We start from the raw sequence: 25599 nt of genomic DNA on the forward strand, positions 1-25599 counted from the left end.
ATGTTTTGATCTCGATAACTGAAATACAATATATATATTATAATGTTGAAATTATTAAATTAGTTCCCAAGATGATTTCTTTGAGCACAGATGGAACGACAAACAATGGGCTTCTATTCATTCAGACACAGACAATAGGCAGCACAACTGGCATTTTCCTGCAGCCTGCAACAAAACTTTATTTGCTTTGGTCCTGTGAAGACATTATTAGAATCAGAGCACAGCGCTATGTGATGACTCATTTTATTGTATAGCTGATGTACAAACACACCTGGCCAGATTATCCCACTCTTTGGACACCTGTTCAAACAGCGCTTCCACTGCAGTGATGCAGTCATGGTATTCTTTAGACCTCTGCAGATCCTCCTCTCTCTGGTCCTGCAGCTTGTTGGCCTGGTGACAAAGCTCAAGCCAGGAATTGCTTAGACGGTCAAGCTCTGCATGTTCTGGAGAGTCCTGGCCACCAGTCAATTTGCTCACAGTCTCTGTCATCTTGGTCAGGATGCTGTGTTTAGACTGCAGTTGCTGGCTGCATTCCTGTGTGACAAGCAATATACTAGATGAAAACCCTAAATATATCCAAACAGTAAGCAGATCTCTCTTTAATCCCTACATAAACCAAGCCAAAATGATGGCTTAGATAATAATAACAAAATCACCAAAAGAATCATGTTTAGACTCACTGCACTCTATAACGATGGTAATAAGCACATGTAGACATGCATTATATCTTCATTTTAATAAACATGCAAAAGAAAAAGAAGCTTGATGAGGATGCTTAAGAAAGAGTTCCCCTTTGTGTTGGGTTATCGGTGGTTTGGATACTGTTCCCAATCGCTACCTTGGCTTGTGACAGCATGTTTTGAGCTATCTTTGTCTCCAACTCTGCAGGCCTTCTGGAGAAGCTGAGGAGCTGCTGCTCCATATCCTGAAACAGGCTGGTCAGATCTTGCTTCTGTTCCTTGATCTCCCTCCATCCCTCTGAAAGCTCCTGTGCACTGGACATCCTTTCCTCTATCTGCAAAAACACATGTGCACCTTCCTACAGTGAATAATTGCCGAATTGCATATTATGAAAAAGTCCACATTCTATACCACTCGTGATATAATTAAACACTATGCTGATGTATAGTTTCATATACTGAGAACAGTTGCAATCATCCTGCATGTCACGCTGCTTAGTTTAAGGGTAATATGTGTTGGCCATAGTATGTCTGTCAGCATTCGGACTATGTTCATGAAAACATTGCAATGTGTCAACATTTTATAAGTAATTAAAATCAGTGTTTATGAGTTATTATGATGTACTAATCATTCCAGGTTCACCATAAAATTGTTATTCTTTAATGTTGTACAATGGTCAAGCAGGTAACAATTACTGACCGTGAGTTTGACCTGCTGGACCTGAGCAGCTGCCACTCTCACAGCATCATCAGAAAGGTCACACACAGAACACACCAGGTCCAGGTACGTGCTGGCCTGCTCCTGAAGGGCCCTGTAGTGTTTCACCTGTGTGTACAAACATATTCATCAAAATAAATTCTAGAAGAATAACTTAATATAATATATTAAGTTAATATAATAAATATATCACTCCATTCCACAAATGTCAATTACCTGCTTTAGTGCTTCCTGCAGACCAGATGGTCCCTGATCGTTGAGCTGAAGTTCCTCCTGCACTGTGGAGAGCCAGGTTTGGCACTGCTGGAGTGTGTCCTGATGGCTGACGTGTTTTTGCAGCTCCCTGTCCAGACTCTGGTACAACTGTTGAACAAGGTGAGGTAAGACCTAACTTTATATCATAAAATAAAGAAACAAGGTTTTCTGAAAATGATCAAATGTAAAAGTTTCCTCGAAAGAAAAAGTAAGAAGTTAAAAGATCTATGGTTGTAGTATTGTATTACTCACACGTTGGGCAGTGCTGCAAATGGCGGAGTAGCTATCTCTGGTTCCCTGTTGGTGAGCCTGGACTTGTTGACTGATCTTAGATTGAACTTGGTCTGTACAGCTGGCAACGAGATCTTCTCCTTTCTGCTTCAAGCTGGTGAGACGCTCCTCAAAACTGGCTATTTCCTCCATTATTGCCTGAAAAAGACCAGTCAGGTGTTCCAAAATACAGATCACGCAAAGTAATCAACAATCTAGTAAACCAAAAGCATTTTGAAGTAATGTAATAATATAAACTGCACAACTAATATTACAGTACAAATTGTGGATTTCTGTAGGACAATAAAGTTAAGGTCACCTTGTGTCGGGCAAGTTGCTGAGTGGCCATCTCCATACCGCTGGTCTGCATGGAGTCTGAGGTGACCAGTCTACTGGACATCTGTAAGAGCCACTTCTCAGCCTCTTGCAATTCACTGTTGTAATCCTCATGCTCCCTCACCCACTCCACAAGGTTCTGGACCTGGGTCTGAAACACAGCAGACAGCCAATCTCAGAGATTCATGTAGCTGTACAGCATGTAATCATTCTATAAAAGAAATATACTCAGTCTTTTTAATGTTTTTAGTTTGCTAATACAATACAGCACAAAAAACATTAACACTGAATAAAACCTATGATTTTGAACATAATTCAGATTTCTCAATGACCTGCCATCCAACGCTGCTTCCCTAAATTCCACCTAGTAGTGCCCATACCTTAGCTGCTAAGCAGAGATCTTGGTAGTCAGCCTGCAGCTTTTTCATGTTGTCACTTATAGCTGTGTCGTGGACTGTGTCGAGTAAGGCCTCTCCTTTCTCAAAGACAGATTTCAGTGCCGACTCATGAGACTGCACTGTCTGCTGGATGGTCTGCATATATGAAAAGTGAAATATTTAGTTTTCATCTATTTTCACTGTGTTTACAAGAGAAAGACAGATTAAGTTACCTTGTACTTCGCTAACTGAGCCTTCTTCTGGTAGAGTTCAGCTTTAGGCTCTACACTTGATGCTAAAAGGTTCTTGGACTCCATCACCCACTGGGCCTGGGCCTTGTATTTATCCATAAAGTCTTTAGAAAGTGAGATACATTTCTCAAGGGAGCTATGCTCTGTGCGCAGTGCTTCCATTAATTCCTTTAGTTGTAAGAGGCGGGTGTCCACTTCCTCCTTCAGCTGCCCTGCTTCAGGCTCCTCCAAGAATGCCATGGCGCGCTCTGTCTTCTCTCTCATTGTCTTGAGGAAAGAGTGACCCTGCTCCATGTCTGCCTGCAGAGCCTGGAAGGTAAACGTATGAGTTTTATAATAATGTTGCTACTTTTATTAGTGCACAGTTGCTTGTTGCACGCATATCTTAGAAAGTCAGCAATTGCTTAATCAAGCTGGAGTAATTATCTACAGTTATGTTGGAGATATAATGCTTTAAATGGTCTTTATAGAGCATACAATAATATACAGAAGGCATGTGCTATGTTAGAGAGTGTACCTCTAGTTTTTTCATCTTTCTCTCCATAGCAAAGCGGTCCACCGCATCAACACTGATAGCCACAGTGCTGAAGTTATTCTGAGCTGTGCTAAGCCAGTCTGAGAAGGTGCTGAAGACACACTGTGCCTCTTCAATGCAAGACACCTCCTCCTGGAGCTGTTTAATCGTCTCCTGCAGTACAAAGGACGAAGAAAAAACAAAGTTATGGATAGCTAAACTGATGACATTGTTCCAATTATCTGACAAAAAACAGATTTACAGCAAGAATGTAAAGTGAAATTCTGGGTGGTCTACTGGTAAAAGGGACCATTTCAAAGGCCTCAAGCTACCAAGGCATATCTATTTACAAGCATGCCTTTAAGTATATTTGTGTGTATATTTTCTACAGATATACATAACATTCACAATTACAGGTTACTGTGATACTGTGTGCTGTGTTCAAAAAGATCTTACCATTAAATGCAGAAGCAGGACGTGGTAGCGGGCTGTAATGTTGGTGGCTCTGATACTGATCCGGCTGCTAATATGGGTCTCATCCAGAACCTGCTGAGCCAAGAGACTGAGGCCCTCCATCTCCTCTTGATAAACCAGCACTTCTTCCTGCCAGCTCTGATCATATAAGGACCATTAGAGATCTGAACAATGCTTAATTATATTCCAATATGTTCATTAGACTGAAATTATGTGGCTTCCAATGCAAATTAACTATCTGCAATATTCTTATTTTGATTCTGATGAGACTGAAGTGAAATGTGCTGATTTAAAATGCAGCACTGTTATCGCAACTGAAACAGCATTGAAAACCATACATGTTTGTGCAAATTTGTACAACAGTGCAAAACATTTCCATGTGCATAAGCTTTACATGTAACACTAACCTTTATTAGCTGGAGCTGAGCATCTTTAGTTGTGCGGTCAGACCGCCGGTGGTTACGCAGTTGTGCTTTGGTTTCCATGCCCTTTAGCCAGCTGTCAAGACGCTGAAACTTCTGCTCCATCTGCCGGAGTTTGGCCAGAGCACTGTTGAGCTGAGCCCGGGTGTCGGCCAGCCGGGCCTGGTAGAACCTCCACTCCTGCTGCAGAGTCTCCAGTGATCGGTCTTCGATCTGAGGCAGGCCCCATGGAATGACCAGTTCCCGACTGACCAGAAGGGTGTTAAGCAAAGCCTGGCCTTCTGTGCAGTGCAGCTGCAGTTCCTGTAGTTACATAGATGTGGTTGAGCATTTCTAGCTATCCAAACCTTTAGATAATATAGTAACTGAATAGAACTCCTGGATATATTTTCAAACCTGCAGCTTTTGCAGAGTCTCCTCCAGCATATCAACATCCCCCTCCAGTTGGGTATAGCAGCCAAGTGTCTCTTGTTCTTGTTCCAGCCAGTCCTCAAATGCATGGAGGCCCCGCTGATACTCCTGGTGGGCTTTCACCAGCTCCTCTGCTTTGCCTACTGCCCTCTGAGGACACAATGAAGAAAAGGATTCAGTCAAAATGTGAGAGCTAATTGATTCTAAATTTTCCTTTGACAACAAATTTGTTGATATGCTGCCCTTGCTTTAAACATTTTACAATTCACACTCAACTGTGTTTTCAAGAGTGTGATCCTGTTTTCCTTGTATTTTCTGCTGATGAATCTCACTAGCCTCATATCAGTTTGTGTGTTTAAAAACAGCAATACAATTTATTGTTATTATTATTGTCATAAGTAATTAAATAATTGCTTTTAGGGCAATATTGTATCACTTTTGTTACTCTTAAAAGAGCTACACAAAAATAAACTGTATCTAAGGTTAAAGCTGAAATATATTTGAAATATGATTTTGCACTGGGTACATGCTGTTTTTATTACCATGGCATTATCTTTGATAGTGTTATAGCGCTCCTGCAGATCTTGGAGCTCCAGTTGAGTGACAAAGTTCTCAGCGATACTGGCACTCTTTGCAGTGATGGTGTCCAGCACGGTGTTGTGGCTGAGCACTTCCTCATATAGCAACTGAAACAACAGAGGATGAGTTACACAATCAATCAACTGTGCATTTTTCAAGTTAAATCTGTTGTAGTTAATTGGCTCATGTGACTTTAAACCCTACACTGCTTATTTTCATTTAACTAAATCATTTAAATGCCTTAATAGCATACAGATGATTGCAGTACCTTGGCTTTGCTCAAATTAGCAGTTTTGTCTCTCATCTCAGGGCAGTGTTTATCAGTGGGGTCAAGACTGTCCTCCACACGCTCCACCCATGCCACAAACTGGCGTACATCCTCCTGGTAACTGGTCCACTGAGACAGGGAACCCTCCAGCTGACTGTCAATTTTAAAGTACAACAAAGTCAGACAATAGTGCAGTGGCTGTACTAATACAATACAAGTTCTGGCAAGAAAAATAACAGCAGCAGTTAGACTCTGGTGTACACTGTCCACATTTTATGGTTAACAGTTTGAGAAAAACGTTTGTGTTTTTCATGAAGCTATGAAAAGCCTGTTTGAAACACATTCTTAGGTGTTGTTTGTGGTTGAGAACTAACCTTTTGCATTGGATTGAGGCTGAGAGCAGTGCATCCCATGAATCTTTTAGGTCTTGTATTTGTTTTTGGACTATAGGCACTCCCTCAGCTGAGGTGTTTCTCTGAACTGACTCTCCTCTTGTGATCAGCATCTTCAGCTGGATCTCTTTCTCCTGACGAGCAGTCAGCAAGGCCTGGTGCAAAGGTCACATATGTGCATTTATTACACTCCTATAATGGGTATTCAAAGTGGTAATTCTAATTCTGAAAACTATCAGTGACTTTATACCTCCAGCTTGATCATCCTGCTATCAAGAACATTTTTGTCAGCAGTGGGGGCACAGTAAGTCTGCAGCATGTGGCTGGTGTCAGCCACCCAGTTCTGCAGCTCCTTCAACCCTTGGGAGAAAAGCTGGTGCTCAGTGACTATTCGGTCAAGCCGAGATGTCTTCTCCTGCAGATCCATAGAAAAGGACACAACCAGAACATTACCACTATAGGTTTTAGATACTTAATCCACAGTAGGATCAACTTATAAATGCACATGCAGATTATTTGATGACTAATAAAGATTTAGTACAAATTACAAATTTTGAAAACATTTGCGTATATATGTCCTCTATGTAAGACTTACTGTAACAAAAGAAAGAAATGAGTGTTTAATCATGGTGAGTTAGTACCTTCACTGTTCATCATCTGTAAAAAAAATGTTAAGTCAGAGCTCAATCCAGTCTAGTGCCTCTGTCTCCTTTCCAGCTCTACCCCCAGAAAAGCCCCAGTGCACAGGCAGATTGGTAGTCATTACTGTACCTTGGTCAGGTTGGTTAAAGCTAGGTACTGAGCAGAGAGTTGCGAGACACGGTGCACAAAACCCTTGCCGGCCGCATGTTCATCCAACAGCAGCTGGGCCTTCTCTTTCAGCCTGTTCAGCTGAATCTCGTGAGAGGCTAACTCCTCAAGCACAGACTGGAAGAGCACAAGCAGGTTATCAAAGAGGCATGCAAGCTGACACACAGATATAAGAATTCAGACACAGACTGAAGGGTTAGAGATGGCAACATGGCAAAAAGAAAATAGATTGAGATATTTGGCCAGTGTTACTGTTGATAAAGCTCTTGGTGGTCATGAAGTGCAGTCAAGGCATCTGGAAATAGCTGGTAGACAGTTTTAAGCAGATTGTAAAAGCACTTATTTTATAAAAGAGGCTGGTATTAATCTACATAAGAGATATTGTTAAGAATATATGTGAAAGTAGTAGCAAAGAGGAGTAAAAACATGGCAGAAGTTCAAAAAGTAACTGGCAGTTAGCATAAGCTGTTGGCAGTGCTTTCTCAAAGAATAATAGCTATGCCAAAAGACTGTAACATAGCTAGAATGGTAAGTTTCTGCAGATGACAGAAATAGTCAGGTTGGCACTCAAGCACTGAGTGGTGGTTGCACATGAACATGAGTGGTGTTCCATTCTTAGTGTACATACAGTACCTGTAGCTTGTGAAGCTCTAGCTTCTTGGCTGTGAGATCATGAAGCCTTGTGCTGCTCTCCTGCACAGCCAGCTCTGTGGCATTCAGGCACTCCTGAAGAGGCTCGGCACTTGCCTCGAAATCTTTCATCTGGGACAAAACATTCTGCAACGCACAAGACGATATAAAGAGACTGCTGAGATATTTTGTTGACTTAAAATGTATTACACTTTTTTTCATAATGGCCTGATTGGTGAAAAGGGATATTTGGGCGCTTACTTGTAGACTTGTCTCTCTGTTGTGAAGGTTAGACATCATATTTTTCCAGTCCTCTCTGGCAGTGTTCATTTTAGCCCGAACTGCATCAACTTTGTCTTTCGCTGCGATACTAGAGACAAGCTCACCATTCACAACCACAGCATTCAGCTTAGACTGACCTTGCTCTCTGTCATTTAGAAACTCCTGACAAGAGAAGAAGAGAAAGATGATGTACTTAAGCATGTAGTGAAACTATTAATTTTATAATTTAGTCAAATTTTAACCCTTTATTGCAACAATATCCATTTTAGTTTGGCAGTGTGGATCTGTTCATGTTGATGTTCTGGAACAAATCTAAGCAAGTTTGACATAGTATCTGAACTAGCAAACATCCCTGACAGATCACAAGATATATAACATTTATTTAATATGAATTGATGCAGAGCTCAAAGTTGTTGTATTTAGACTAATTGAGCGCCAAAGGTTTATATGGACCGCCTATTGTGTGGCAGACATACAGTACTTGACTGGTGGGTATATGGTATATGTGACTATTGACTATTGCCTGCCCGAATTACCGCAAGGCTCCATTTAGCTGTCATTCAGTTACAGTTTTATTTTGTGATGAGAACACATCGACAAGTTATCGCAAATTAAAATTACACTGTGTTGATAACCCCAGGGGTATTCAAACCTGTAATTCTGACAGGATAAGTGCCTTAATGTTCCATGGCTTTGACTTGGAACACTGTACCTGAATCTTCTGCAAGCTAGATGAGGCCTCATTGACATTTTGAGGTACGTCAAAGCACTTGGCTGTGTTGATCTTGGCATTGACCAACCACTGCTGGAATTCTCTGAAGGCTGAGCGGAACCCTTGTTCCAGTAGCTTCTCTTTGCTTTGGCACTCCTTGGACGCTTGGAGACTCAGACTAGAAACAAGTCAGGAAGAAAAAAACATTTTTCTACATTCAACATGTATCATTGTTATTCAATTTAGAGATCTGTATATTTTTCTTTTAATATAAGTTCTTTTCTCTCAGGCTTGTTGATTTGACTATTGGTTGTCAAGGCATTTATGCTCACAGTTTTACCAGAAAAATAGAAATAACTTTACTTTACATCACAATCCAAAGCAAAAATTCTGTAATAAATTTTACCCATGTTTAGCTAGAATTAAAAATAGTCTTCTTGTTGACATTGTGTCGGAAAGGTGTCGATTCAATTATATAATAGGTCCAGGCGCTGTCTCTCCCTCTTCGTCTTTTTGCAGCTCTCACGCATTAGTTCTTGTTGACTGAGTAGTTGCGGTGGCTGCTATGTTGGTGTTCAAGTTTGCTGTCTGCTTAAGTGTAAAATGTTCTCACATTGTAGGTAAATTGCTTAACTATTAGATATGTTATCCTTGCTATTTAAATCAATTTAAAAACATAAATATTGTGCACCATTTAGTATGATGTCATCATGTAGACATCTGTCAGCACCCTCAAATGAGACTCACTAAAATGATGAAATTCAGGCCTGCATATATTGCAATACAATATAATGCAGTCCAGCACAACAACACCACAAAATACAGCCCCAAACACAGAAAGAAAAACTGAACATTTAACTGAGGTAGTATTTACTGTGGGGCTACTATACTGCATTTTCCTACATTGAAGAAGTGTTACTATTTTTCTGGTCACTCCTGGTGTATGGTTCTACAACAGATCCTGTGTAATACTATGGAAAAATTACACAAAGTTGCATGTAAACATAGCTACAGTTTTCCTTAAAGAACCAAGACTATTGTCAATAATATTTACACCGTTCTCACCTGTTGTATTCTTTAATGAGAGCAGACACTCTCTCAGATTGTGTGCCCATGTCTCTGGAGAATCGGCACAGATCATTGAGTTGAGTCTTCAGACTATCGGACATGGACTCAGCTTTGACAAGTTCCTCCAAAGTGTCCTGGGTGGAAAACAAATAACCAACAACTGATGAACAGCCACAAATATGCATTAGTTATCCATTGCTTGTTTCCAATTAATGGTGGCTTATTATTGGAACTTAATAAAGCAAAGACCTACCTTTGCTATCTGCCAGCCTTTAACAGCCTCCTCTCCATCATTTTTTCCTTCTGCTTGAGCCAACCGCAGACGGCAGTCATGTAGCTGGCGGCTGAAGTCCCGCAGGTCCTGCTCCAGCTGTGTTGACCGGCTGGTGAACTCCTGTTCAGAGCTGGCTATCTGGGAGAGGGCAGTCTCCAGACTAGCCCGTGTCTGCAGTGCTCCACGTTCCCACTGTTCCCAGGATGACAACAGTGCTGCTTCCTCTCGTTCCATAGCCTCATAGCCCCCCGAACCAGTGTGATCTCTTGCCACTGCCCCACATCTTTGAACCCGGTTCAGCCTCTCTCTGCCGCGTTGCTTAGAGTCAAGCAACTCCTGGAAAGTGCAAAAGAAATCAAAACAGTCACTTCTAGCCATGAGTAAGGTAACTCCCAACAATACCTGTGAAGCACAACAGTGACAAAGCTTGTGCTACCCTGGACTTGAAAGCCACTTGAAATTCATTCCTTAAGAAAAGGTCTAAAGCAACATCTTTTCAGCGTTTTATTTATTTTTTAGATCTAGCCCCTTAAAACAGCAAAGATCATTCTGCAAAGGAAAAGCCAGACAACAGTTTGCGAGAGACCATTTTTTCCCCAACAAATGTCTTGCAAAAGCCATACTTGTGGACAGCCTTAGGTGTTTTCTCTGACTCTCCAAATACCTTCCTCATCTGGGCTTTTGCATATGAATACATCATCTGCAGCTTTTTTGGCATGTCTGTACTATACATACAGGTGTCCTTGTGTCAATAAGGCCTGACAAAGTCTTAAGGAGTCTTCACAGTCTTAAGGATCTTCACATGTTCAGGTTCTTTGGGGTCAATCATAGTAAAGGGAATCATTATAAATAAATAATGGTCATGAGACCTCAACTGTGACGAACCCAATTAAACTGTTAAAGTGGCAGTTTTCTTTACATGGCCAGGAGTTCAACGATCCTGGAAGACCCCTCGAGGTCACACTGTTATTCCAATGAGAGGAGCCAGCTTTAAACACCTAGTAAAGATGCCTATTTGGCGATGTATTCAGGCAACAACCGAGAGGGACAAGATCGTGGAGTAAATATGAAATGCTTTGGAGGACATACATCCCTTGCCTGGATCCGACCAGAAGCCACATACAGATTTTCTTCCTAAGTATAACATTTTAAGATCCTCACCTGCACCTTGGAGAGCTTTCTTTTAATGGAGACTGAGTCTCCTGACAGATCTGACCACCGCTGAAGCTCCTCTTTTGCTGAAATCAGCCAATCATTGAAGTCTCTCAGGGCATCAAGATACTGCTCATGCTCAGACACAATGTTTTGCATGGACTGCACTTTACCCTTTGTGGAAGAAAAAGACAATGTAAACACCAGCTAACAGTTTTGAATGAGGAACTGTCTAAATATTAATGTGGTAAATAGTATTTGCAAATATTTTATTGTATCTTTAGCCTATTTCTGTGCTAGGGTAAGTGTGACTGGAGTTTGCAATCTTGAAAGTTTCAAGTTTAACTGTTCAATCACAGTTAAATTTAATATACTAAAATTTCTGTCTCAATTTGCTTAATGTAACACATCTCTCTTCCCAGTGTCTGCCCTGTAGGAACAATCTTGGATCTCTCCCAGATGTAGCTTATTTTTGGCTAGCTTCTGAATTAATCGTCTAGGATCTAGCAATTATTTGCAAGAACTATTTAACCTACGCCTGTATTTATATCACCTTGACAACAGCTGAGATATCAGCAAAGTGTGCATTGAGCTCCGCCTTTGACTCTGGTCCAAAGGTCTGGTCGCCAGTTTTTTCATGCATCTCCACTGCTTTGTCTGTTAGGCGTGACAGTGCTGCTGCATGAGCATCCACATCAGCCTGGATGGCCCTAAGGCGCTCAAGCAAAGCAGACTTCTCTTTGAGGCCTGGCTGCAGAGGCAAAGTCATCCCCACCTCCTGCTCCACTGACTCCATCCACTGCTGCAGTTGGCTTTTACTTTCCTGAAAGCTGGTCCACTGGGCCACTGTCCACTCCAGACGACTATGGACAATAATAAAATTTTATAAGAACTTAAGAAGTGCATTTACCCTTAATTATGACCTATGGCATCAGTGGATGTTCACCCAGGGTGCAGAAAATGACACACTTTCCTACCTGTGGCAACTCATGGACGTCATCAACATATTGGCCCAGGCATCCTTCAGGCTCTGTAGCTGTGAACAAATGGCCTCCTGCCCCTCCATTCTGTTATGTTTCAGTACCTGTTCACCTTTTCCTACAGTCATGTTGAGCTTCACCTCACCTTCACCCTTCATTAGCAGGATATCCTGCATGTATAAAAAACAGCAATTAAGAACTATAAGATAATGTCTGTGAATTTGAAATATTTCCAGAAAACACTGTAATCCAAAGAATAACATTTTTGGATCAGAACATTATTCACAGACCTGTACGAGACCTAGCCTTTTCTCCAGAGTCTCTTTATTGCCAACTGTACTGTTGAGTGATGCCAGGCGCTCCTGGACTCCACTAAGCCAGGACCAGGTAGTCTGTAGGGTCTCTTCAAAGGCCTGTTGCTCCTGTAAAGTGAGCTGGCAGCTGCGCAGCCTCTCTCTCACACGTCTCAGCAAGGCCTGGTGCTGTGACTGGAGTTGAGCTGACACTCTTGTCTCACTACCATCACCTCGTCCACCTTCATTCAGTGCCTGGCTCTCCTGACATAAGCGCTCAAATGAATCCCTGCATGGAAGAAAATGAAATGTTTAAGTAAGCTAAAGAGTACATTGATTAGAGACAATTACTCAGGATCCTCTTGGGGACCTTAGGAAACAATGAAAAAACCCACAACACGTCTATTTCGTTTCTTAGTAAATACACAGACTTGACCTTTCTTTCAGCACTTCCTGCTGATATTCCTCCACTTGTTCGAGCATTGCCTTTTCAGGACCACGCTGCTTGGCTTCAATCAGATCTGTGGTCATCCTCTTTTCCATGTGCTCCAACCACCACCTGAGCTTCTTGAGACGACCCTCAAACCTACATGGAATTCACAATGTAATGTTTATAAATGGTTAGCTTCCAAAGTGCTTTACAGAACTGGGTTGTGTGAGTCTTTTACCCCTTCATGAGAGATGCACTGTCTTCCAGTATCTGTTGGTTCTGTCTGCACTGCTCCACAAAGCTGTCCCAGTCCTGCTGGATAGAGGAAAGGTGCTGCTGGACTTGCCCAGCGCTGGCTTTGGGAAGATGGAGTAGGAGCTTCTCTCCTTCCTCACAGACCTGAGTGAGACGTACCTCACCCTCCTCCACACGATCCATGGCGCCCTGACAGATAACCCACATCACTTTAAGCATTGTATTTGTAAATCCTGGCACAGATGATGTTTTTGAATCAGGAATTTCAGTTATTCTGTTTCATCGGTACTCTCATACCCATCAAAGACTATGATTTAGTGAAGTCTAGCTGTTCGGTTCCGTTTCATTTTTACCTTTAGTTTCTGGAGTTTCCGTTCCACAATTTGAGTATCTCCAGATCGGTCAGAGCATTCTTTCACTATCTCCCTCTGTTCTGAAAGCCAACGATGAAACTCCTGAACCAGATCTGAGAAGGTAGGGAGAAAATTAAAGAGTTAATATCTGGTGTAGATTCAAACAGAAATAATTTTACACTCAGTGGTCACTATAAGATGTATGGCTTTTCAGCAAAGCAGGGAATGAATATGAAGCTACAGAAAGTGTCTGGTCACAGAAACAGGAGGCAGTGCAACAGTTTTATGTATGGAAGAATGTATAATTTCAACACATTAGAACCTTAGTAGTACAATAACGTATTGCATTAAGTGACAACTGAGTAAAACTACCCATTTTATTCAGAGTAGTTTTTTGAATTTCTCACCATTGAACTGCTTCTGAAGACAGTTCTGCAGTGATGCCAGTGTCCTAGTAGAAAGCTGGTTCACAGACTCATAAGTCTTGATGAGGTCAGTGAGAGCTGAACCCAAACCAGCCAGCTCCTCAGAGGGATATTTTCTACACAGGGTGTTGAGGCTCTCCCTGGTGGAGTCGATACTCCCCTGCTGATTTTGCAGCTCTTTCTGGAGTTCCTTCAAAACATGTTTAACAATGCAGTTTAGTTTATTAGTCTCCTTACATTCTCATTTCTGTCTTCTATGACAAAAGAAGAGTTGCCTTTCTGTAAGACCAACAACTCACTAACCAGTGACAGTGTCAAGAGTACTTTGTTTCCCAAATACTGAAATTTACTATGTCATTGATATTTAGGCTGCACCTTCACTCTGCATATGTCCTCAGGATCTGATCCAGTGGGAGAAGAAACAAGGGAATCCTCTATACTTTTTAACCATGCAGACATTTGTGAGATGTAGTCTTCCAGCTGTTTCCGTTGGGAAGTGAAGTCCATGAGGTTTCCTCTGGCCTGCTCATGTAGTTTCTGAGCAGTGCTGATTTTTTTTCGAAGGTCATTCTCCAGCACCTGATGCACGTAGAATAAGTTATGGTTGACATATATGCATGTGGAGAGGAACATCTAATTTATCTGCAGGGTCAGGGTTAATATTTGATCATAATCATCTTTAGTACCTGCAATTTAGCAGGGGTCTCTTGACTTTGACTGCACTTCTTCAGCTCTGATACTTTGCTCTGCAGGGTTTCAAGTTTCTGTTCCTTCTCACCCATTTCTGCCTGTGGATGTATAAAATGAGAAATTTGTATTGTATACATATGTATTACATCCCTTACAGTTGTTTTGTTTTGTTTGGTAATCTGATTCACACTGTGTGCATGTCTTTAGCCTTTTTGCCATTTATAGCAGGGAGCTATAATGTTAAGAATTAGCTGTGTCTTCAGCATCTCTGACCAGATAATAATTTTTGGTTAACTTAACATATGTGGAAAACCATAATTATCAGGCACCAAAGTAAACATGAAAGTAAACAAATAATTATCCATAAATCTTACCTTTAAAATGGAGAGCCTAGCCGACACCTTCTGACTGTCATTGAGGTTGTTCAGGCTCTCATTGAGTTCAATCACACAACTGCTTGTCCAGCTCTCAATGTCCTCGTTGATTTTACGCACATCATCCCACAGTGCCAAACTCTGGTTCAGGCGATCAATGTTATCGTCTATCTTCTCAGACACCTGAGAAGTGGATTAAATCAGTCACAAATCTTTACTCTCTGTAGTATCTGACACTGAACTTTTATGTTTTAGGAGTTTGCCCTGCTAATGCAACATAATATAGATTCTAAAGCTCTACACTGCACTTATGTTTTGTATATTTATTTATTTAGTTATAGATCAATTTGTGTATATTATTTGTATTTGGAAATTAAGTTTATTCTGATTCTGCAAGAAACATCACTTCTAATATTTCCCGGCTGAGAATTGTGCCACAAACCTCAATGGACAAAAACCTTCAGGTCTCTTCCCTTGACCACACAGGACAACAATATGTGGAGTAAACACATGTGTTGTACTTGTAAGGACACCCTGCGTCAAATTTGGTGTGAGGACATGTAGCAAAAACTATGTCGGTAAAGATATTAATAGAAAGTAGTAATTGGATCAAGCTGCAGATATTGCATTTTTTATTCTTGTCGACAAATTACATAAAAAAAAAATTTGCAATAAATTGATCCTGTGAAAAAGTATTACCTGTGTAGCCAAAGGCCACATAACTAACTGCTCTGTGCCATAGTCCTCCATTGTTGTCAAAAAACTATTAAAAGTGCATCAGTGACACGTCAAATCAACATATCATGATTGCAGCAACTCCTGAAGTCGGACTTACATCCAGCCACTGATCGACAAGAGTCTCCATATCCTTTTTCATCATTTGAGCATCACACTCGGGGATCTTCTTCAATTCAACCACCAGCTGTTTTCCTTTACCCGAAAACTGGTCCAATTCATGTTGCTTGGCAGCCATCTCTACCTTCACTGCCTCATGCTACAAATGGAGTAAAGACAGCAAACCTTTTAAGCCTTCTGATAAACAAAGGGAAAACCCAGAACATTTTCTTTGTTCTGGATTTGTGAAATGTTTTATTACAAGAACATAAGATGAGGCAGTTCCCCAAAAAGATAAAATAATTATGTGACCACACCTTAGTTAGTGACCTTCTGGCTTCCTCCTGATCCTTCAAAACAGAGCTTATTTCAACCAGAGGCTCGGTGCTCTCAATAATGCTGCTGATAGAGGTTTTCAGGACTTGGTATTCTCTCATAAGCTCAACAAGGACATTGCACTGCTCCTGTCTGTCAAAGAAAGAGAGGAGTTTATTACCTATTCAAGCTTATATGTAAATTAACTACAAACATAACATTCAATAAACATACAATAAACTGCATAACAGTCAAAAATAAAATGAAAAAAATAAAAATAAAATATGCCAACAAGCTCTTGGAGTGTTAAAAAGTAATGAAAAACAGCCTGAAAATTCATCTATTCAGCCTTATAACAGTAAAAAAATTCTCATCCCAGAAGTGATGTAATATTTCAGAATAGTGTAATTTTACCATGTGGTCATAAGTGCAACAAACATGAAACAATCAACCCATAGAGGTCAGTGTACCAATGTTTTTTCCCCAAAAAAGACTGTGTTCCATAATGCTTTAATTAGTATACATGAGAAAAGTACTACAACAGAGAGTTCAAGTATATAAAAAAAATGGTTCACCCATCTGCAACAATCGCACAAATTGAAAAAGAAAAAAAAGAAAACACCTTCCCATTGACTCTTTCTCCCAGTAATATCTTTTTCTTCGAGTTTTGCATTTCAGTATTGATTGTTTTAGTATTTTTTGTTTTAAGCATTGTATTTAGCTTTTACCAACCACCTTTTGCAATATTTACTGAATCAGTAGTATGGAAAACCCTCGTCCATTCTTTCAGTACCTATCTGTGATCAGCCTCTTCGTATCCTCCCATGTGGTTTCCAGCAGACTGATTTCCCTCAGTACCTCCCCAGCCAACTCTGCATCTCTCTGGGCCAGCTGGTTGCCCTTGTCCCTCAGCCACTGCTCCTCGTGCTGGTGTGACTGGAGCTCATCCTCCATCTGGTTAAAGAACCTTAGCCTGGCAAACAGAGGGATAATATGTTGCTGTTGCACATGTTCTCATACCCACTCATGGTACTAGGACCAAATGTTAATATCCCTGCTACCTCAACTTTTGAATTATATCATTAACCTAACATAAATACTGATATTATACTCTTATAATGATTTACCTCTGCTGTAGTGCATGCAGGCTAGGTTCTTTGAAGCTCTGGTGGTCAGCTTTTTCTTCTATGTCCTCCACAGCTTTGAGTAGTTGTTCTTTCCGCTGTCTAAAGGAGGTCCACAGAGCCCCCAGGGCCTCTGCTTCATTCTGCTTAGTACCAAGCAAGTTCCTCACAGCATCCAGCTCAGCACTGAGTGAATCAGCCAGCATGCGACATGACTTACGAGAACCCTCATCACCTCCAATGTGGAGATGGCTTTTGCAGAGACTGCTGTCCAGACTGACGGCTAGAGTCTCAAGGTGGCTAATGTCCGGGACAATAGTGGCCAGCTCTTGCTGCAGCTCTTCTACTTTCCCACGGTCCCAGCTGCCAGCACTCTCCACAGTCTGTTTCAGACCCCGCAACACTCCTGCAGCCACACTGTGGGTCTGCAGGAAAGCCTCGAGCCTTGCAAGGCACTCTAACTGGAGCTCAGCTATGTGCTGGGCCTCTAGGTAGGGCTGCAAACAGCTGTCTGCTCTGCTGCGGAGAAGCTGTGTATCACCAGGGTCACAGAACTGACAGAGCTTCTCGGCCTGCTGCTCCAAGCTCTGTCTCACACTGGACTGCTTCTGTAAGGCCACCTGGGTCTCCTGTCAAAAGCAAGCGATCAGTTGTAAAATGCTGCTTGTCTGTGAGTAGCATTCTGCATGCACAAACGGATGAACAATGATTCTGTGTGGTTCTTACCTTTACTTTTGTGGTGGCAGACTGCAGGTTGCTAATGTTGATTTGAGAAGCTGAGTGCAGATTTGAGAGCATGGTCTCACTCCACTGGGAGAATTTTACCAGGGCCTGGTCAAACTGCTCTACCAGTGAGAGGTGGCTCTGAAGCTCTTTGATTCTGTGGGACAAAACGACAGGTTAGTGATTCAAATCAGCAAACAAGAGCTGTTTTAACTAGCATTATACTTTTCAGAATTTTATTAAATGCAGGCTGAAGTTTGCCACACACGAAAAATGAAATATGTCACGTTCTGATATTCTCTCACTGTTACACTATGTTTAACCATAAACCTATGGTGTATTTTACATGCTTAATATCTGTAATTAACATGTTCTATATTGAATATGTTGTCTAATTGTCTTGTCTGCATTGTCTTCCAGTATCTTCAACCAAGTCCAGTTGCCCTTGACTTTAACCTTCTTTGGATAATATGTTGTCTAAGAAAAATCCAAAACATAGCATAGCCAGATTGAGTAGACATAAGCATTTACCACTGATATTTTAGACATGTATTAATTTTACTGTATTTGCATCATTGTTTCATTTGTTTCAACACTTACCCACACAAATACAAAACATACACCACAAAACAACCATCATCAGTAGCTGTGTTTTGTCAGTATTCAGGTTGATTTTCCCTTTAATTGCCCTGATGGACCAATTGTTAGGTTTGTGAAAACTGTGTAATAAAAGATATACTGACAAAATTTGCTTCATCAGACAGGTCCCTGGAACAGCATGTGTATGTGTGACCTGATAAGGTAAAACAGAATATCTTACCTTTGAGGGAGGACTTCATTTTGAACATGCAAACTCCTCTCTAGGGTTTCCAGCTCGTCTTTTAGTTGCCTCACTCTCTCTTCTGGTGCAGTCGGACACAAGGACATCCCCAAAGATACCAATTCAGTATAAGCGGGCTCAAGGGACTGGACCTCAGAGTGTAAAGCCTGCAGGGAGAACATACTTTTCTTGAATAAACATTCATGCAAAATATAATATGTATGTATGTACATGCACTATTTATTCATCATGTTGTGGGGGCAAATGTCTCTTCACATTTTCATATATGGGGACAAAAATTTGAACCTTAGCAAGGACCATTTATTTTTTCCATTATTTTGAAATTATTTGGTTAGAGATTTGTTTTGGAGAACTATGTAAGTATGTGTGCAGGTATTGTACCTGCAAATCTTGTATCTCCGTGCGGAGCTTGGTTTTATCAGCTGACAGAAAGTGACTCTCTGGTTTGGATGCAGATTCACTCCTCTCCAAGCAAGAAACAATGTTTGAACGCAGTTTCTCATACCTGAAACACATCAATAGAAACACTGGTACCTTAAAGTGTGTGTGTGTAATGTGTTGACATTACTATCAACATTTCTTATTGTATATATCTGTCCAAGATAAGCCAGTGATCCAACTGAACTGTAAATGCATGGATTGTTCAGTAGCTCTTACTTTTGCCAAAGAGAAAGCAGGTTTTCCAGTGTGCTCTGTTTGTCCTTTGCCTCCTGTACACTTTGGTCATAGCTTGTGTTTAGCTCTGTCACAGTCCTTTCTGCTTGCTCTCTGTCACTAAGTCTTCGGGCACCAGCTGACAGGGACAGCAAGGTTCCCTTCAGCTTTTCCAGATGCTGACAGACATCCTAGGGAACAAAAACACAACACAAAAACACAAGACAGTGACCCACACAGCATTACCTGCGAGCTGAAAGACTGGCACAGAAAAGAACGATCTGTATTATGCTTTGCAATTCATTTGGCATGTATAGTTTTTTAAATTAAAGGAGAAAAGCATGAAAACATTTGTTTCCTTCCAAATATATGATTTTGTATTAAAATATAAAAGTATAACAATTGAACACCATGTGGTTTTGAAGAGCTTTGTAGGTCTCTGATGAGGCGGTGCAGGATTTGATAGGATGCTCCAGTTTTGTTTGTAGTTCACTAAGAGATGCTTGCACCTAGGAGAGAATAAAGATTTAAAAAACTAACTGCATGTTCATATCTTCCCCAGATGCTATTCTGTATACTGCCATGATATTGAAAAAAATGACCAATAAGCCCCTTTACCTCCTCTAGGTTGATTTTGAACTTCTGTTGGTGAGAAGAGCTTTCCTCCAGCTGTCCATTCAGCTGCTGTACGCTCTCCTTCAGCTCCTCCCAGTACCTGCCGATTTGGGTCAGACGGGCCTTGATGCGAGCTGCCTCCCCTGAAGATACAAACTGGGCTAGTGCCTGCGAATCTGCCTCCAGCTGAGTAGGAACCTCAGCTCGCTCCTGAAGCTCTGCACCAATAGCCTGGACATGCAGGTATGGAGACAAAACAATAAATAAGACTGAGATAATCACTATCTTTCTTAATTGACCAGTGGAGTTGAAATACTATGGAATTTTGTTGGGCATTGGGGAGTGGTGTGTACTGGTTGGTGACTAAAATGGCCTTTGCATTTTACACCATTGCACATTAAAGTTACCCAAAACAGTGGCCATTTAAATGAATACCAAAATGCATATAAATTTTAAGTTTCACAGAAAAGAGCAAATAATCAAAACTATCAAAAATGCACGAGGGCTTTTTAAATTTATTTGTATTTAACCTTTATTTAACCAGAGTCTGATTGAGATTAAAGTCTCTTGATGCAGCAAAAAGAACATGAAGGATAACTTTTGAACATATAAAAACACAGCAATTACACATTCCTAAAATAAGCACAAGCCCCCTAGTTCACTGAATAAGGCAAAAATAAAATTTTAAGAACACAAAACACTGACCAATATTCCCCTGCTCCATATCCTTAAGAATTGAAACAAACTGTCTATAAGGTAAGGTATAAGGTTTACTTAAGAATTACACCCTCACCCTACAAGCACCGACATAATGAACTGTTACTCCTCTCCATTTGTGTTGAAGACAGAGGACTGATGTTAGAGTCCAAAACAGAGACAGTGTGTCCGCCCTTGGGCAAAGAAGGCCTGTTGTTGCTTTCTAACCCCAATGGCTCCTAAAAACAGCCTTATTGATTTGCTAAGATTACTGTTATAATACACAATAATGTACCTTTACTGTGTTGACCTGTTGCTCAAGAGGCAAAGTAGAAGATTTCAGTACATCCAGCTGCTTTTCTTTGTCCGATATCCACAAGGAAAAGGTTTCAAACCCAGCTCCAAACTGATCCCACTGAGTTTTCATATCTTCCAGAGTCTTGACACTGGAACACAAAAGTAAATTTTTTTAATTCACTGAGTAGGTAATAGTTGCAAATAAACCTTGCCAATCATGTGAGATACAGAGTACCAGAGATTGTGTCAGGTACGTTTCCACACACAATTATTTGACTTTTAATTAAACCTGTGTTAATATGTACATTTTGATTATGTTGTGCTGCTGTTTGTGGCAAAAGCAGCTCATTTGATACAATAGCATATTAAGCTAAAACCATAATGTATTTGGAAACGCTATCTAAAGACTACTAAAACATTGTTAGCAAGAGCAACGAGAATGAAATCCATCATCTTACTCTTTTTTGAGCCCAGCCTCTACTTTGTCCACTTGCTCACTGAGAGAACGAGCTTGTTGTAAAAGCAGAGTCTTGTTTTTTGGGCCAAGTTGGATTTCTGTTGTTCTTTTCAGCAAAGTGTTCATATGTGAGGCCTCTGCTTCACACTGCTTCAACAACACCTGTTTAAAAAATAAATGATTTTGGTAACATTCTCTATTTAGCTAACTACTTTCATTAGTAAAAATGCCAAGAGTAACCCACAGAATATGTCCACAGGAGTAAACCCAAAGAAAACCTTGACTTACTCTGGCCTGGTCAAGTTCAACAGCCAGGCTCTCTGGACTGCTGAAGTTCAGGTCTCTCTCCATTGTTGAGCGTGCTTTATTAACAAACTCATGCACTGCCTCCTGCTGGCTGTCAAACTCCTGCCAGGCTGCTAGTGTGACCTGGTGATGACAATACCCCAAAATCATTGATATCAAATCAAATCAAATCCACTTTCATCATAGAGTGCTTTATCTAAAAAAAAAACAACAGAGCTAAGCAGCAAACTTGGATATTGCTATTATTGGATGCTCCTACTATCACTATGACATCTAAATAATATATTACAGCATGAAAATAATCACTTTCCAATGTCAGTAATCCCAGATCAAGATTACTACAAAAAGAACACACTGACATATGAGTTTGGTGCCAATCCATCTCAAACCATGTAATTAAGTATGCAAATAACACTGCCATGTTGGGCCCTATCAGCAGGGGTGATGAGTCAGCATATTAACAAAGGTAGCACAGTTTATATTCTGCAAGCGCCACACCCCCAGTGCTACTGCAGCAGTGGTTCTGCTGCAGAGTCAGAAAAATCAGGTTCATCGGTGTGCATCTTAGAGAGAACCTTTTATTTGGACCCTTAGTGCATCCTCCCTAACACAGAGAAGCCATACAAAGTTTCCATTTCACGACTCCCACCTCCATCCTGTCCACGTTCTCTAAAAGCACCATCAAGAGTGTGATGACTGACTCAGTGCATCACTATCTTCTAAAGGAACTGTAAAGCCTCACAGGGCATTCCTTATATCAGAAAACATCAATCAGAGCTCTCTACCCTCCGCTCAGGAACTTTCTACAAATGCTGCATCTCCAAAGCCTAGTGCATTTACAGGAGTCCCTCTCCTCCTTCCCATGGCCAAGCTTTTTTCTGTCCACAAAACACTCTGTGTGTGCTTTTCTTTGCTTAATAGGCGTTATTCTTTTATTTTAAGGGATAAGACACAATAATTAACATAAATTTGATGTAATTGCAATAGTTAGCCAAGATAGTCATGTTCATTTACAGTCCCTGGGCAGGTTGAAAAGATACAAACAAGACACACAAAAAGCAGAGACACATGTAGAAGGATCCATGATAAATATAGGGAAGCCTAGTAAAAGTAATTTAATAACTAAACTGATCAAAAGATTCAGCTCAGAAGCTGACTGTGATCACATTGTACGTTCATTTTGAGTTTTTAGAGTTAGGAAAAGCACAGACAAAAAGTCAGTCTGTCCATATCTGAGCTTACCACATCTTTTAATCAATTTCCAGAAGGAAACCTTTTCCATTTATAACATGTTGCTAATATTTTGCAAAAAACACAACATCACAAATACAGCAAAACCATCCTTAATTCTAAATTTGTTGTTGAAGGTTATTATTCAGAGCAATCCACCGTGAAATGTTATTCACTAACAGTTTCCCAAAGGTTTCCTGAATCACTGCCTTAGTAACATTGCTCACCTCAAGGCTTTGTTCTTGTGAATCCATATTCTGCTCCATTTTGCTGAGAGTGTTCTCTAAATTCTGCAGGTCCTGCTGCAGAGTCTCTCCCAAACCCTCCTCAGCCTGGAGCTGCTGACCTCTGGTGATCAGCTGCTGGACGTCCTTTCTCTTCAGTTTTAGGCGTTTTAACAGTTGCTATGAGAAACACATTAAAGGTTTTGAAGTTACCCTACTAGTAAACTCTTCAAAACAATCAAAATAAAGTATTTCTTTCTCATTTATATTTAGTTTTTTTGAATGTCCTAGAGCACCTGGTGAACAAGAAGCAGTTGCTGGGCTTCTCTGACAGTTGGGCAGTCCAGTATTTTGGTGACCTCAGCCTGAGCCTCTTTCTGCCCCTGCACGAGATCATCCAAAGTAGTCTGTACCTCTTCCCTGAACTGCACACAGTCCCCCACAGCCAGCACCATCTTCTCACCCTGGAAGATATGAGAAAAATACAGTAAAACATACATGATGAATTAATGCTGGGGTATATATATATATATCCAGTTTAGTACAATCAAACATATATATTACCTATAAATGAAAGTGTTACATTTGATTTATTTGTATTGTATTGTCCACTGTTTAAGAAATATACTGTAAATTATCAGAAGGAAAATGATGTCTGGAATGTGTAAAACAAGTAAACGCTTTACTTACCTCTAAGAGAGAAGCAAGAAGACCCTTAAAATCAGTAGAGAGCTTGCTAAGTGCACTTGCTTGCCTTTGGGCATCGCTGTCAGCACTGATCTCAATAAGAACAGCCATACGGGCTTTCAGCCAGCCAAGATTCCCCTCCTGTAGCTCTGCATCATTCCTCAGTTCCTGCACACACACACAAAAAGAGTGTGATACAGGCCATGTGTTCATAAGAGTTACCTGACGCAAAGTGTTCTCTCATCTCCTCAGCAGCGACACTGACAAGCAAGTAGCACATCGTAAATAAAGCATCACAGAGGAGGCGAGGAGGGGACTGTCACTGTAGTTGGGCTGCAGGGTGCATGTGCTAACTCACCGTGATGGTAGCCTTCACCTGGCCATATTTTCTGGGGTCATTGGCTCGGTTTCTCAGCAGCCTTAGTTGGCTTTCTTTGGATATAAGCCAGCACGAGAGTTCAGCGTACCTGTTTCATACAGGTAAGGTAAGGGAAAATTTCAATTCAAACTCAAAAAGATTTCAGGAATATTTGCTTGTAAAAGAAAAGGTTGCATTTCTGCACACTATCACCACTGAGTTTATTCCAGGCACACTGTTTTGATCATGGATCTTCGTCAGGCATCCAATTTACAATATGAACTCATCTGTAACCTAAAGCTCCTCTGTCTACCAGGTGTGCAACAAACAACACACTAATAACTGCATAAAAATGATATTAGTACTTAAAAATAACAGATTAAAGATTAATTTTCTCTGTTGAGGTCTGTGGCACCTACATTCAAAGGTTAAGCAGCTACAAGGTTTTGCTGTTGCTAATGTGCACCTCCTCAAGATGTAATTACACATCAGGGTTATGTGATGACTACAAGAACTGTAAATGATCTAGTTCAGACTCCTTTGTGTTTACTGCTGTGTTTACTTTATCTGCAGTCTGCAGAATAAAGAACTATATCAGAACCATATGCATTACAAAACCTACTCCTCACTTCAACTCTCTCTCTCCTCATCTCAAGTGAATGAAAGAATTTAAACAAGATTACTCTGGGTATGTAATGAATGCAGGACACTGGTTAATGAACAACACATTCTTCTACTGCTGCCACAGTGCTATGCTGGACTACAACTCTTTCCTTATGCTATGCATTGTAACCACAATAACCCCTTAACAGCATTGAATTAGGACTTCACAAAATACTTAATTATTGCACCTTGTGTTATACTCCTTCCATTTATCTGGGTGCTGCATTAACTTCTGATGGGTGTTCTCGATTTCCTCTTGGACTTCAGAGAAGTCCTTTCTTGCCGTTTCCAGGGTCTGGTGGACAGAGTCACCCTCAGGGAGCTTTTGACAAAGTTCCTCCATCAGCTGCAGCCTTTTCTCACAGATGGACTGGGGGCCCTTTTCCTTAAAAAAGGCCTAAAGTAGTTGTTGCGTTGGAAGTGAACACCACAAACACAGGATAGCAAAATTTTACTATAAGTGTGCTAATGCTTCATACACTGTGAAAAAATATATGTGAATGTTAGACAACAAAACACTGCTGACTAAGGACAGCATTTGCTGGAAGAGATTCAGTTCTTTTGGATCAAGTTCATCAAAATCTTCCCATGCTGGTACACAGCAGAGAATTTGCATTGAATTATTTCACAGAGTTAATCAATACACCAAATGCAGCCAGCTGGCCAGTCACTCTGTGCTCACCCTGTGCTCTTTGATGAGCCTTTCGCTCCCCATGCTAGCCAGGTGGCGGTTCTCCCTGGTTACCTCCGCTTGGCACTCCTGCAGTAACACCATCAGCTTACTCCTTTCCACCTCCACTTTAAGATGCAGAAGGTGAAAGGGGGCATCTGTCTGAATATCCTGGGAAATGAAAAATACCAGAAGAAATTCTATAGAGGTCTGGGCTGGGTTTAAAA

General features: G+C 40.9%; 1 protein-coding gene across 1 annotated transcript in view; it reads right to left on the reverse strand.

Moving 5' to 3' along the window:
* Window positions 1-25599, reverse strand: part of syne1b (spectrin repeat containing, nuclear envelope 1b) — an 83140-nt gene that overhangs the window by 35299 nt on the left and 22242 nt on the right. The window contains exons 25-76 of the mRNA XM_046061954.1: window positions 25385-25543; window positions 24891-25099; window positions 24040-24148; window positions 23685-23849; window positions 23291-23458; window positions 22998-23174; window positions 21523-21663; window positions 21236-21396; window positions 20776-20926; window positions 19788-20015; window positions 19580-19678; window positions 19173-19360; window positions 18897-19020; window positions 18495-18661; window positions 17678-17831; window positions 16955-17580; window positions 16621-16800; window positions 15830-15980; window positions 15514-15672; window positions 14679-14861; window positions 14301-14402; window positions 13990-14193; window positions 13597-13804; window positions 13190-13302; window positions 12820-13025; window positions 12588-12737; window positions 12149-12440; window positions 11856-12028; window positions 11432-11741; window positions 10888-11052; window positions 9706-10062; window positions 9450-9586; window positions 8385-8562; window positions 7652-7834; window positions 7394-7537; window positions 6722-6877; window positions 6201-6365; window positions 5933-6105; window positions 5559-5712; window positions 5254-5397; window positions 4697-4861; window positions 4286-4603; window positions 3861-4016; window positions 3408-3578; window positions 2873-3199; window positions 2643-2795; window positions 2246-2413; window positions 1909-2085; window positions 1618-1764; window positions 1384-1509; window positions 842-1018; window positions 272-537 (exon numbers count right to left, since the gene is read on the reverse strand). Of these exons, the coding sequence (XP_045917910.1) occupies window positions 272-537; window positions 842-1018; window positions 1384-1509; window positions 1618-1764; window positions 1909-2085; window positions 2246-2413; window positions 2643-2795; window positions 2873-3199; window positions 3408-3578; window positions 3861-4016; window positions 4286-4603; window positions 4697-4861; window positions 5254-5397; window positions 5559-5712; window positions 5933-6105; window positions 6201-6365; window positions 6722-6877; window positions 7394-7537; window positions 7652-7834; window positions 8385-8562; window positions 9450-9586; window positions 9706-10062; window positions 10888-11052; window positions 11432-11741; window positions 11856-12028; window positions 12149-12440; window positions 12588-12737; window positions 12820-13025; window positions 13190-13302; window positions 13597-13804; window positions 13990-14193; window positions 14301-14402; window positions 14679-14861; window positions 15514-15672; window positions 15830-15980; window positions 16621-16800; window positions 16955-17580; window positions 17678-17831; window positions 18495-18661; window positions 18897-19020; window positions 19173-19360; window positions 19580-19678; window positions 19788-20015; window positions 20776-20926; window positions 21236-21396; window positions 21523-21663; window positions 22998-23174; window positions 23291-23458; window positions 23685-23849; window positions 24040-24148; window positions 24891-25099; window positions 25385-25543 (9764 nt within the window). The remainder of the gene's footprint in view (window positions 1-271; window positions 538-841; window positions 1019-1383; window positions 1510-1617; window positions 1765-1908; window positions 2086-2245; window positions 2414-2642; window positions 2796-2872; window positions 3200-3407; window positions 3579-3860; window positions 4017-4285; window positions 4604-4696; window positions 4862-5253; window positions 5398-5558; window positions 5713-5932; window positions 6106-6200; window positions 6366-6721; window positions 6878-7393; window positions 7538-7651; window positions 7835-8384; window positions 8563-9449; window positions 9587-9705; window positions 10063-10887; window positions 11053-11431; window positions 11742-11855; window positions 12029-12148; window positions 12441-12587; window positions 12738-12819; window positions 13026-13189; window positions 13303-13596; window positions 13805-13989; window positions 14194-14300; window positions 14403-14678; window positions 14862-15513; window positions 15673-15829; window positions 15981-16620; window positions 16801-16954; window positions 17581-17677; window positions 17832-18494; window positions 18662-18896; window positions 19021-19172; window positions 19361-19579; window positions 19679-19787; window positions 20016-20775; window positions 20927-21235; window positions 21397-21522; window positions 21664-22997; window positions 23175-23290; window positions 23459-23684; window positions 23850-24039; window positions 24149-24890; window positions 25100-25384; window positions 25544-25599) is intronic.

The sequence above is a fragment of the Micropterus dolomieu genome, linkage group LG11 (assembly GCF_021292245.1).
Source record: "Micropterus dolomieu isolate WLL.071019.BEF.003 ecotype Adirondacks linkage group LG11, ASM2129224v1, whole genome shotgun sequence".
In the NCBI taxonomy this organism is placed as follows: domain Eukaryota; kingdom Metazoa; phylum Chordata; class Actinopteri; order Centrarchiformes; family Centrarchidae; genus Micropterus; species Micropterus dolomieu.